Consider the following 12,519-nt stretch of genomic DNA (forward strand, 5'->3'; position numbering starts at 1 on the left):
TGCACAAGCAGTGGTGCAGTGACCAGCATCATGGCCAGACCTAGAACAGCTCTGCCCACCCTGGGCTCCCCAGCTGTGCACACCTGGGGACTACTGCGTCAGTGTCCCCAGCCTGGGCTCTGTCCCCACCTCCAGGGGAAAAGGCGGTTATGGAAACTCAATAAACTGTTGCCATGACAGCCGGGAGCTCAGCGCCCTCCCAGTGTTGTACCCACCGTGACAGCTCAATATTACCAGCTCCTGTGGGACTGATTTCAACAGGATGAAGCGCTTTCAGAACAGGACGAGGCAGCTGGATTGTGTGGCAGAGCTCTTTTATCCCGCTGATGCAGGGAAACGGTCTTGGAAGCAGAAAGGAAGCGTGTGGGTACCTGACAGTCCCTCTGCCATGGGGAAGAAGTGATCCTTGCTCTCCTTTGCATCTGCACCTCTGGTCTCCGTTGCTGCAGTGACCGTCTCCATGGAGACTGGTCAGGCACAGCAGCATCACAGGGACCATGCAGGGGGATGCCACAGGGAAGTGTCCCCATCCCCTCCCCACGGGACGTGGTGGCTCCCAGGGTGCACTCTCAGCACCCAGGGGAGCGTGGAAATTGAAATCCCTCAAGTGGCAAATGTGTAGAGGAATCCCAAGAAAGCTAATTGATTCCCCCCCTTTAATGCTTGTTGGCTTTCACTTTGCATTAGTAATTGCTGCTCTGCACCTATTAAAAGGCCGTCTCATGCTTCACGCGGGCTTGATTGCAAATTAATTTTGCATACATATCTATTCTGGGGAGCACATGAATTTATTTGGCTCAGGATGCTGAATGCCAGATGGGTTTCCAGAGGTGCAAGGTGCAGCATGGGCTGTGGCTGCTATCAGGAGTAATTTTGAGGGAACAAGGGCAGCTTTGTCAAATAAATACCTAGGAGCAAGGGCGCAGATATGAATCAGGGGGGTTTGTTTTCATAACTCACTTGGACAAGACAGATTTCAAATGGGATGTACAGAGGCACCTGTGTGCTCAGATACCCAGGTGCCTTTGATTGCACGGAGATGCGGGTGTCCTACCTGCCCACAGCCTCCACAAAGTCCCACTGGGCATCCAGCTTTGTGTCTATGCCTGTGTCTGCCTCACTCAGCCTACCTGCAGGCTTTCAGTAAATGTGAGTTTTCTTCAGTGGGATGCTGTCAGCTTGAGGTTTCTGTGTTTTCGAAAGCAGATTTCCTCTTTTCTGTTACTGCTAAGTATCAAAGGGGAAGAGCTGTTGGGATTTTCCATTTGCCTTTTATTCATCATGCTGCTTTGTTTCCTCTTTGCCTTTCTACCGGCCTCGCATAGTGAAAATAAACCAGTTGGTTTTGTGTCACTTCTCTTCAAATACAGCGTTCTTGTGCAGGATGCAGTGACGTTTGGGCTTGCAGACAATACATGGAGTTGCAATTTCCTTTGAAAAACAAACTCACCATTGTTATTTCTGTGGAATTTCTTTAATTTTGTGGAAGTCTTTGATGCTCGACTGCATCAAGCATTGGAGCCAGCCTTCCTTAGGTGGGCCTTTGTACTCATGAGTCACGGGGCATAAGGAACGACCAGCATGGTGGGAGAGGTTGGTCACTGGTTCTCAGGGTGTTCTGGTTGTTCACACCATCACAGCTCTGCTGGATATGAAGATCCTCCTGTGCATGAGTTTGTCACTGAAACCTACATCCACCTATGCAGAGATTCAGTCGTGGTCCATCACGATATGCCCAAAACGATGTGTTTGCAGGGTAGGAAGGTTCAGACCTTAAGAAATAGATGCACTTCCCAGTGCAGGAGTCGGTCTCTCCCTGGAGCAGCAGTCAAGCAGTTGGGAGCAGGATGCATTTGGCATAGGGATTGCATTTTATTTGCCCTGCAGTTGCTCTGTTCCTGCCAAGACTGTTACTGGAAAACAGTGTTTTTTCCAGTAATGGTTGCTAAGCAGTGAGGTCTCATGATGGGCTTTATCTGCTCAGCTGGGTCTGCAGGAAACAATAAAGCCCCAGTGCAAAATGAAATGGGGAATTGGTGGCTGTGCTGGGGCTTCCCTGTCTGCCAGGAGTGGCTGCTGGGGGACAGTGATAGCGGGGGGTGATTTCTCCCCCAGCCGTCGCAGGGCTCCCCGCTCCTTGGGTGTGTGGGGATGCTCTTCTGTCACCCATCAGCGGTACATTTAAGCTGCTCAGCTGCCGTTGCTGGAGGATCTGGGATCGTAGCAGTTTCCACTCGTGGCAGCCAGACTGGAGAAGTAGGATGAAGCTGTCGTTCAAAACTCTGCGTGGGATTGTCCTGTCTCGGCTGGTTTGATGCCGGGGGAATCTTTGCCTTGTACTGCTGAAAATCTCCCAATGGGAAATTGTTCAAAACCACTTTGCTGGTTTCTGTTGGAGGACTGTGATGTTCCCCGGTGTTTCATGCTGGTTGCTGGGGAGACTGGTGGGTGGACAGACCAGAGCTGGTGAGGAGGAGAAGGTTTCACGTTGTCTCTAGGACTGTGTGAATGCCCACGACATCTGGCTGGTTACCTGGCCACAGCGTTCCATGCACAGTCTTCATGTCCCGTCAGCCCTGTCCACTGCATCCCGTTGCTGTCAGTTTGAGACAGTTCTCTGGAGCAGCTGTTTTTTCATCCAACCTCTGTTGCTATGCCTGGCATCAATCCTGGGACTCTGCACTTGTAGTTTTCCTTTCCTTCACAGTCTGCCTTTGTGGTTTGTGACTCTTCCAGAGGATTTATCCCTTTAGCATCTTTACAGCTGCCTGGTGGGAGCTTGCTGGGCTCTGGGGACCAGCAAAGTGGATTGAGCCCCTGCCAGTGCTCTGGAGTTACATCATCTGTCATCTGTCCTTTGCTGTTATTGTGAGGTCTGGGGAAGCCCTGCAGACCCAGACACCAGCAGATGATGGGACTTCCACACCTCCATGCCACCTCGCAGAGATTCTTGTTCCCATGGGAAAGATCAGTCGCTGAGCAGGATGATGAGTGGGTTCCTGGGACTGGTGGAGGTTCTGGCACTTGAGTGTGAAATCTGTGTCCTTCTCAGGATGTTGGTGCAGTCACTTAGGCCCATTGAAAGGTGAAATCATGGCCAAGCCCAGCTTATTACTGGAAAGTTGTTGTTGGAAAGCTGTGCCCTGCCGACCTGCTGCTGCGGGGAGGTGAGTAACCTGAGCTGGGGCTAAAGTGGGGGTTTGAATCGCCTTTCCTGGAACCAGAACTGTGGGCACTGCCTGTGCTGGAGGCACATCTCCTTACTGCTGATGGCAACGTGAAACGTGGGACTGTCCTCCATGGGAGCACACGTTATATTGAGTCAGCAAGACATCACGTACATAGAGGCACAGTAACTGGCCCTGCCGGGGTGTTCCCTGGGCTGTGGCACTACCTTTCTGCTATGAAAAGAGCCAGACAGTTGCCAAAATGCTGTCAGCCAGAAACTGGGAGGTGGCCCTGGAAATATTGCTTTGTCCGTGCGCTGTAGCCGTGATCTCCCATCTCTCTTTCCCTGCAAGGCCGTTCCCGGGGCTGCTGCAGCGCTGGTCTCTGCGTCCTGTGCTGCTGCTCGTCTTGGCAGTACAGTGGTTGAAACTTCTGTCTGATTTCCAGTTAAAACTTATTTATGGTGCGTTTATCCCTATCTGGTGTTGTTCCAGGCTTGTCCATTAGTTCCCATTGCTGCTCTGGTTTTCTCACCCTTGTGTTTCTCCTGGGAGCTGGACCCTGCCGTGGTCCCATGCGCTGCCCCAGCATGTTGGGCAGATGCCCAACTCTAACTGTGAGCAGCACGAAGGCTCCGTGTGTACGTGAGACCCGTCTAACCCCAGCGTCTTGGACGGCTCTGGTTCCTCTGCAGATGACTCAGCCCAGCCGGGAGGCCAGGAGGGAGCGGGGCTGGCGCTGAGCGGGGCTCACCAAGTCCAGCTTACCTAACACCGCAGGAATGCTGGGCTCAGCAGGGCGCCTTGGTGCTGCTCTGAACCCAGGCGTGCTGCGTGTGGGCAGTGGCTGAGTTTGGGAAAACCAGGACAAGGCTGCACCGTCCCAGAGCTTTGCCCGGTTGGGAGCAAGGGGCAGCCCTGAAGTGGGACAAAAAAACCCGAAAATGAAACAGAAACCCACCACGTTTTGTGCCATATTCCCTTGAGCAAAACTCTGTTTTGGAGTTCAGGCTCTCTGGTGGAAAAGGCAGCTGGTGCCAGGCTCACCTGGGCAAAACTTTCCATACAGAATTGACCTACAAACAAAGTGATCACCAATATTCACTGTCTCTCAATGCCATGCTGCATTTTCAGTGCCGTAACGTTCCCAAGTGCTCTCTGAATGTGAATTATTTAAGCCTCACTGTGGTCCTGGGAGTGCAGGAAGGCATTGAGCTGAAACTGCCGCTGACAATGGAAAGCAGGGATGGACACAGAGAAGGGAAGAAAAGGGGAGGCTCCAGCTCGGATCAGTCTCTCTGTGTCTCACACCCTCTCATCCTTCCAGCTCTGCTCGTTTGCCTGCCACAACAGCCAGAGGGAAATGCTGTAGCTACTGCAGGCACAGTTTGATCATAATCAGAAATCAACAGCAGGCAGGACCTGTTGTGTCTCGGAGACAATGCATGGGGTTTGTGAGTGCCGCATGTCGATGAGGATGGAAGCCTCGTGCCGGTGCAAAAAGCAGCAGCCGGAGCCAGCGCCGAGATCGCCCTGAAAGAAAGGAGCGGCTGGGGAAGGCGGCGTGCCGTGGCACGCTCGCAAAGGGCTGTTTCACCGACCTCGGGAGCATCGCCGGCTACACACGCGCACGCACACAGGCGCACTCGCTCACACACGCGCACACACAGCCTCTCGGTGCGGCTTCTCGCAGCTCTTTGATTTGCAAGGAAGGAAGTAAGACCTCTTAGAGCAGCAGAAGCGGCAGCTGTTGACAAGATGCGCTGACAAAATCGAGCGGGGAGAGATCTCCAAGCCGTTTCGCTGCCTGGGCTGGACCCTGCTCCTGGCAGAGGAGCCGCGGAGGAGAGGGAGAAGGATGAGCAGCCCCTCCATCCCTGGGAAGATGGAGGCAAAACCTTTGTTCAACGTGCAGAAGGCTCTGGTGCAGCCCGTGCAGATGTGCATGCTGGATATCCCCCTGAGCGTGCAGGATGATGATGTAAGTAGAAGGCAATTGAAACACCAGCCCGATTTCGGCTCCAGGGATGAGGTGGGTGTGCGAGGGGCAGAGAGGTGCCGTGACCCCACCCCGGCGCTACCCGGGGGTGGTGAACTTCTGGCAAAGTGAAAGCTGCCAAGGGCTGGCACCGCCTCCAGATGTGACCGTTTCCTCTCTGAAGTGGTGTATTTTTGAGGCAGACTGTGGCACTTGCCAAATCCAGGGCACCAAAATGCAAGGAGGAGTTTGGGAGGGAGAGGAAGCCTTCCTGGATGGTGAAAGACTTGGGTTGTCTCTCGGTGCAAAAGGGAGTGTTTGCTGTGTCCGTCCTGGGGTGGCCGATGGGTGTGAGAACCCGGAAGGCAGCGAGGGCTGCAGAGCTTGGCTCTGCCTCCGCACGCCTCGGTGCTGCCCTGCCTGGTTCTGCCCGGGGCACCGATCCTGCCCCCTCACTCGGCTGCTGTTCTGCGGCTGCAACACCGTGCAGGGTCTGGCCCATGATGCAAAAATTGGTGTTGGTTGCAGCACTGAGGTGGAGGTTTCCTGATGTGCTCAGGTCAGGGGATTCCTGGTGATTCACCTTAACTCTGCCTCTCAGAAATACACCACAACCTGACTGTGCAGGAGGAAACCCTGTGATAAAGCTACTGGAGAAGCCAAAATAGGGGGCAATGCTTTCCATGACTGGTGGGTGGTGAGCGTTTGGGGTCCTGCCTGTGCAGGGGTTAGGGGTGTGATTCACGTGTTATTAAACGGCAAAAACTTGCTTTGATTTTGGAGCAGCAAAAGCCCACATTCTTGCTGTGTGTGTGTGTGTGTGTGTGCGTGTGTTCAGTGTTTGTAATGTCACTGCAGGAGCCTTAAATCTGAATTTTCTTGATGGCAAACAATTGGTATGTCACGGTTAATTTTACCTTCTCTTCTACATTATATGTGTTAAAGAGGTGAAATGACAGTACAGAAACCAGCTCACCTCCCTTGGAGGAGGGAGGACTTTCCTGCAGGGTGATGTGTTGGATCTCAGCAGGGGTGGGCAGCCCCAGCCCCAGCTCAGCAACCTGCAAGTGTCTCTGCAGGGACAGGGGACTTGCAGACAGCCTCCTATATTTAGAAACGCCTCAGGGCTTTGCCGGGATCTACTGTGTTGCTGCACTAATGAGGATACCTGTGACGGCCACTGCAGAGCTGGTGGGGTGTGCCGGGGCTGGGAAATGTGCCCCAAAAGCGGCGCCGGTGCTTCCCGCAGTGTGGGAGGGAGGGAGGGCAGCTGGGCGCTAGGAGGTGGCTGGAGCATGGGGTGAAGCGGGTGAACCAGTGCCTGGATGCTTTGTTCTCATTTAGCTTGATTTTTTTATTTTATTTTAATTCAAGCAGCAGATTTCTCAGGTCTTACACTATGCGATAGCTGCTCAGCAGCACAATCTGGTGCTGGGTTTCCCTGCGGCCCGTGGTGCAGCGCGGGGGATCCTCAGGGTTTGCCTGACACGGGTGGAGGCTTCGCTCCCTGCAGAGGGGGAAGTCTGAGCTGGACACCTGTGCTCGCCTGGGAGTGGGTGCAGGGGATGCTCTGGTCTGGGTTGCTTGAAAACAACCTCCACTTGCTGATCTTATTCCTGGTTTTATTGCAGAAAAGAAAAATATTTTGTAAGGGGTCATGCACTGCATTAAAGGGTGTGTTGGTTGGTTGGGTTTTTAGGGAGTCCCACTAACCCTGTGGCAGCCGCTGGGTCACAGCCAGTCCCAGGAGCTGTGTCATGGTGAGGCACTGGTCATAATCTGGCACGTTCATACTCTGGCACATCCGTAATCTGGCACATCGGGGTGTCCCCAGCACTCAGGTCATCGCTGGGGCGTCACCCGCTGTGCAGGGCAGAAAGGGTCAGCGCTTTCCTGTGGAGACTCAAACTGCCACGAGGTCAGGCTGGGAGCATGGTCTCCACCATCCCCATTCCTACTTAAACTGAGGCTCTCCGTGTTGCTCCGTGTGCGTTTCCCACCCGTGATCACCTCTCCCAGCTCAAGGCTCTGCTGGTGCTTCTATCCCCTGCACTGGGCAGAGCAGGATGAGCCGCCAGGGCTGAGCTTTGGTTGGCAGCACCCATGAGCAGGAGGTGGATTGGGGACCGTGCTGCCTCTCTGTGCTCAGGTACCGCTGCTTCGGGGCTGAGGATGCTCACTCCCGTTTCTTCTCCTGGAAAGTAGGGGTGTAGCAGCTCCTGCACCGGTGTGGAGCTGGTACCTCCCTCTGCTGCAAAGCACAGGCTGGTGGGGAAATGTCAGCGGGGAAGTCCCAAGCGGCATTTCTGTCTGGGGAACGATGGGGAAACTCCTTTTGCAGCTGAGAGATTCCGCCCAGCCAGGCAGGGTTTAGTGTCTCACGCCCACCCGTGTGCCGGTACCTGCTCATCTCCCAAGTCTGCGTGGGCATGGTGGAGGGAGCCGCGTTGGCATTCCCACCTCTATTTCAGGACTTTGAGGTTCATGAATTGCTGCTCTTCTTGGAGATGGCATGAGCAGGCTGGGAAAAGTTTAGGAACCATGTTACATGGGGACCTTTAGATGCTGGCACTCAAAGGAAGCCCTAGTGAGAGATGGGGGGCCAGAAATTTATTCAACCAGGGAATGTGCTAATGAGTGGTTGGACCCTGCCTGCGCCACAGCGGGCTGGCCCTGGCCCAGTGCTGCCTTCCTGACCTCTTGCAAGTTCAAGTAAAACAAATCAGCTAGATGGGAAGGGAGTCAGGGGTTTCCCAGCACTGTGGGGCTCGGCTGCACCGCCCTGAGCCCCGCTGCCCTTTGCAGAGGTGCTGTGTGGGTGTTCCTCTGCAGCTGGGCTGGCACTTGGCAACCTGCTCAACCCCTCTCTGGCCTTTGCAAAAGGAGCATCACGTCTCATCAGGCGGGAGGTGCTGGGGAAGCCAAAAGCCACAGGAGAGGAGCTGCGCCCTGCGGTGCTCCTGGCTCCCGCTGGCAGCTGATCTGATGTGGCCACGGGAGCATCTGGTCACTGTTGCACGTCCTCCTGCTGAGACCTGGCACACCCGGGTTGCTGTCAGGTCTGTACCCTTCCCTGAGGACAAATCCTGCCATCTCTCGAGCCTGGAGCTTCCAAACGTGCAAGGCATGGTGTGGAAATAACCTCAGCAGAGCTCCTCTGCAGCATCCTGTCCATCATTCTCCATCACCAGTTGGAGCATCGCTGTGGGAAGGCCTGGCTTTAATAACGGGCTTTCCTCATGCTGCAGATCCATTCACTGAACACACAGCTGACCCCTTTCAGGCTGGTTCCAAGGGGAGCAGGGATTTGGCCTCAAAAAGGAGTGAAGGAGACAGGTGGAGCCCAGATTGGGACACCCCACAAAGACATGAGCCCCCAGGTCAAACCTGTTCTCTCAGGACAGCAACACTGTTGGGTCCATGTCTCATACTTGGGTTTTCCAGGGAAACTGCTCTGTCGCAGCATGGAGCGGGGCTCCTTTTGGGAGCGTTTCACCAGCAGGCAGCAGAGCATGTGTGGTGTGTGTTGGGCAGAGGAGGCTTGTCTCTGTCTCTCTTGCTGGCTTTCGATGAGGACGTCAGTCCCTCCCTTTCATAATTCAACCACAGCAGTTGCAAAATTTCCCAGGGTTCCTCTCTTGCTTCTATGGGTTGTGATCTCCAAAGCTTTGCTAATAAAAGAGCGACAGTTTCTATATCTGGGAGATGGGGAAATCAATGAACGGGCTGTTGCAAGTGATATAACGGCTTTTTGTGGCATCTCGGACAGTTCCCTGACATGATGGAGCTTTATGGCACGTTGCTTTGTCGGCTTAATTGGCAATATCCGCTGCCTGTGAGCAGGAGCCCGCAGGGATGGGTGAGCTGGTGTCCTGGCATGGTGGGGAGCTCCTGCTCACCTTGCACAGTCCTGGTGCATCCCCCCTGCCCACTCCTGGTTGTGCATGCAAGGTTAATAACACACAGCTGCCCCAGCCCTGTGTCATGGTGAAAATCGCTGGGAAATACCCGCTTGTCGCAATGGCCGGTAAATGGCAAGTCAGAGGGGGTGCAGCACAGCCTTTGGTCACCTCCAGCACAGCTGTGGTTGAGCTGGGCACTTAATGCAGCTCCACAGAGCGAGAAGAAAAGTGATCAGGTGAAATTCTCAGTGTCCTGCTCAGGCACTTGCACCCTCCAGAGCCTGTCCTGGCAGGCTCCCCCTCTTCGCCTCCTTTCTGTCTCCTCTGTGACATCCTAACAAGTGCGCTAGGTTTGACTTCAAAGTGGTTAGCGAGTATTTTCCACTCCAGTGGGCTAATTAGTTAAATTACATTTCACATGCTAATTTATTCCTCTAATATTATTTTTTTCCCAGCGTGCTGGAATACAGGAGAAGATAAAAGCTTAGTTTGACCTTAGAGCCAGGCTCAGAGGAGCTGGAGATGGGAACAAATGATTAGTTCCCAGGTTTGCCGTAGCACAGACTTATTACCTGCTGCATTTGAGAACTTGTTCAGTTGAGCCTTAAGTGTTTTAGCTGACTGCAACCTGGGTGACTTGGGTGAAACATTGTCCTCTGGCACATAGAATAAAAACTTTTAGATCAGCAGTAATGAGCTACTAATTTCCAGCTTTGTTGTTCCTGTCTGCAGCGCAGGTATTCCCTTGGAGGGCGGTGTAAATGGCAACTAATTAATCTGGGTGTTGGATAGGTGGCTCAGCTCCCTTCCTGGGGCTGCTCCCACAGCACGGATGCAGCGGGTGCCTTTGGGTGATGGGGTGGGTTGGATGGCGTGAAATCTCTTGTCGTGGTGACAATGCAAGGGCTGAGCCACTCGGCATCTCCCGTAGCCCCAGCAGCATCACCCGCTCCCTCGGTGCGGCTCTGCCAGGGCTGGAAAGGATTTAACCGGGAGCTAAGCGGGGCCGGGGAGTTGTTGGTTGTGTTGGTCGCGGGTTGAAGCCACGCACTGAACACTGTGGTGAAGCGATAGCTGCAAACTGCCATGAATCAAACTCTGTCGTGTTTATATCAAAGGCTGTTTCTTTTCCACTCACTGCATATGATAGATGTTATCGAGAGGGAGGAGCTGAAAACGAGCACTGGGACTGTTTCCTGACCACAGTTACAGTCAAAAACAACCAATCCCTCCATCCCTGCTCTTGGCCAAACTCTCCTTTTCCCTTGGGTGAATCATCATTTTGGAGAAAACTAGAAACTGTGGAGCTGGGTGCTCAGCGGTGCTCCCCCGCTGCAGGAACTGCCCAGCCGACTCTCACTGCTGCCTCGATGGGGTTATTGGTGCCATTAAAGCAATGCTAATTCTCCATGTATTACAAGCGCGGAAGGAGCTGAAATTTCCAGTAATTGGTCAATTGATCTGCTTTCGGTATATTTTTATAAGTGGCCCGGCTGGATCTGTGCTCGCTAGTGCTACCTGCAGAACAGAAACTTCAAAGAAAATCTGGTAAAATACTGTGTGCCATGTCCTCTACTGGTATAAATCAAGGCAAACCCACCGATTTTGGTGGCATTGTAACCTGTCCCTAGCTAGGGACGTAAATTATTGTTCAGGGTGACATCCTAGAGTTTCTCTATTGCTTTGCTCTTCTCTCCCATGGTTTAGCAGCAGCTTCTCTGTCTGAAATCTGAGGGCAGCGTAACAGCTTGTTCCTCTTGCAGCTTTTGCTCTGTAGACATGAGGCACAAGCTCTGCCTCTCGCACTTTCCCTTTCTCAAGTGAAATGGGATCTCTTAGCTGTGCTTTTGGCTTTCTCACTCTCTGCTCTCATTTTCCATCCTGGTGATACCACGGGGACCCTCGAACTCAGCAGAACGTTTTTCATGGCTCCGGGTGCTGCCGAGGCGGATGTGCCATCAGGTCCCAGTGCTGCTGGTGACACTTGGCTCCATCTCTGCACCCCAGGACTGGCACCCCGATGAACAGCAGATCGGCAGCGGGATGCGGAGCAGCTGCCTCCTGACAGTTCCATTCAATAAGCGCCCGTCAATACAATTAGCTGTCAGCTGTCACTTTGCATCGGGGCTTAGGGCAGCGCCGGCAGAAGCAGCTGTCGCAGGAGTGTGCCGCGAGGGCTGCCAGTGCTGCTCGGTGCCCGCTTGTGTTCAAATAAGGTAAATCCGGTTTACTGACTGGTTTGGCACGTTACAGGCAATCAAAGGCGGGTTGTGATGCCCATTCAGGGTCTTTGCAAGAGCGCAGGGGCACCTTGGCCCTAATTGTCCTGCCCTCCCTATGCAGAAAGCACAAGGCCGTAGGTTTGGGTCTCTCCTGCATCCCAGTGTGGTCCCATCCCTCCTCTGTGCAGCTTCCCATGCTGCGTCCTGCAGTGGGGCTGGGCTGGGGCTGGGTCTGTCATCAATACAGCCCCTTGATTTGGAGTGTACCAGCTGCAAACACAGGCGAAATGGAGGTTTTGCTCCATTTGCAGCCAAAAATCTGATGGCAGAGCATGGACGTAGCCCTGGGCATCTCCCATCGAGGGACTCCATGAGAGCTGGCCCTATTTATTTACCCCATGTTTCGGCAAAACCAGCAAGCCCAGGGGCTGTGCTGCAGCTGAGACAGCCGAGAGTGGCAATGCTGGAGCAGAGGGCTGCCCTCTGTGCACCTGGCCTGCAATTAAATGCCTTGAGCTGGCCCCTGCCTGCCTTCAGATGCGGCTGCTGATGCAGACATGGGTGATGCCGCTTCTTGCTGACATAAGCTCTGCTCTTGCGGTCCGTGGTGTCGCTGGAATGTCCTCATGTCGGCACGCACTCGCTTCACGGCTGCTTCTCGGCCAGCACGGACGTGTCTCGGGCTCTCAGCACCTCTCCAAAGCAAACACGTGGCTTCGGTGGATCCCCTGGCCCTCGCTGTGCTCTGTTGTCCCCATGCATAAAGCAGTGATTTTCTTCCATTTAAGCATTGCCACACATTATAGGTACCGCTGCTGTTTTCAGGTAGGACTGAATTTAGTCATGTGAGCTTCAAATAAAGCTAAGGAACTACCCTGCCAGGAGCCCTGTCCTGAAGCAGCTTGGTTCCACTGTTCTTACTATCCAGAGCTGTTTTGATGCAAATAGCATCTTTGGTTTCAGTGTGACGTGCTTGTGAGGTGGTAAAACACTGCAGCCCGTGTAGCAAAGGACAGCTGGGTGCGGCTCCATGTTGGCTCTGTCTGATGTGAACCTGGGGTGCTTTAATTACGTGATTTTAGTATTAATACTGCTGAAAGAATTGGCTCCATCTCGCCCTGGGGAGATGGCTCTCACCAGATCCTCCTGCCCGGTGGAGGAGCTGTTTCTGTGTCATATGATGATGCTGTAATGTACGGACCGAGCAGGCTGGTGGTTCAGTTTGGGCAGAACTTGTGATATTTGGTATT

The 12,519-nt window shown here is 53.7% G+C and overlaps 2 protein-coding genes across 6 annotated transcripts in view; one reads left to right on the plus strand and one right to left on the minus strand.

Moving 5' to 3' along the window:
• RPL7A (ribosomal protein L7a) overlaps positions 1-12,519 on the minus strand; it is an 80,664-nt gene that overhangs the window by 58,853 nt on the left and 9,292 nt on the right. The gene's annotated exons all lie outside the window — the stretch shown is intronic.
• Positions 1-12,519, plus strand: part of RALGDS (ral guanine nucleotide dissociation stimulator) — a 55,841-nt gene that overhangs the window by 8,883 nt on the left and 34,439 nt on the right. The window contains exon 1 of one of the 5 annotated variants that reach the window (XM_021280042.2): positions 779-5,148. The exons of 2 other annotated variants lie outside the window; for them this stretch is intronic. In XM_021280042.2, coding sequence (XP_021135717.2) covers positions 5,026-5,148 — 123 coding nt within the window. In that variant the 5' untranslated portion in view covers positions 779-5,025. Of the gene's footprint in view, positions 1-778; positions 5,149-12,519 lie in introns of those variants that run through there. 2 more of the 5 variants (XM_065035698.1, XM_065035697.1) reach the window with 2 other exon arrangements.

The sequence above is a fragment of the Columba livia genome, chromosome 19, assembly GCF_036013475.1.
Source record: "Columba livia isolate bColLiv1 breed racing homer chromosome 19, bColLiv1.pat.W.v2, whole genome shotgun sequence".
In the NCBI taxonomy this organism is placed as follows: domain Eukaryota; kingdom Metazoa; phylum Chordata; class Aves; order Columbiformes; family Columbidae; genus Columba; species Columba livia.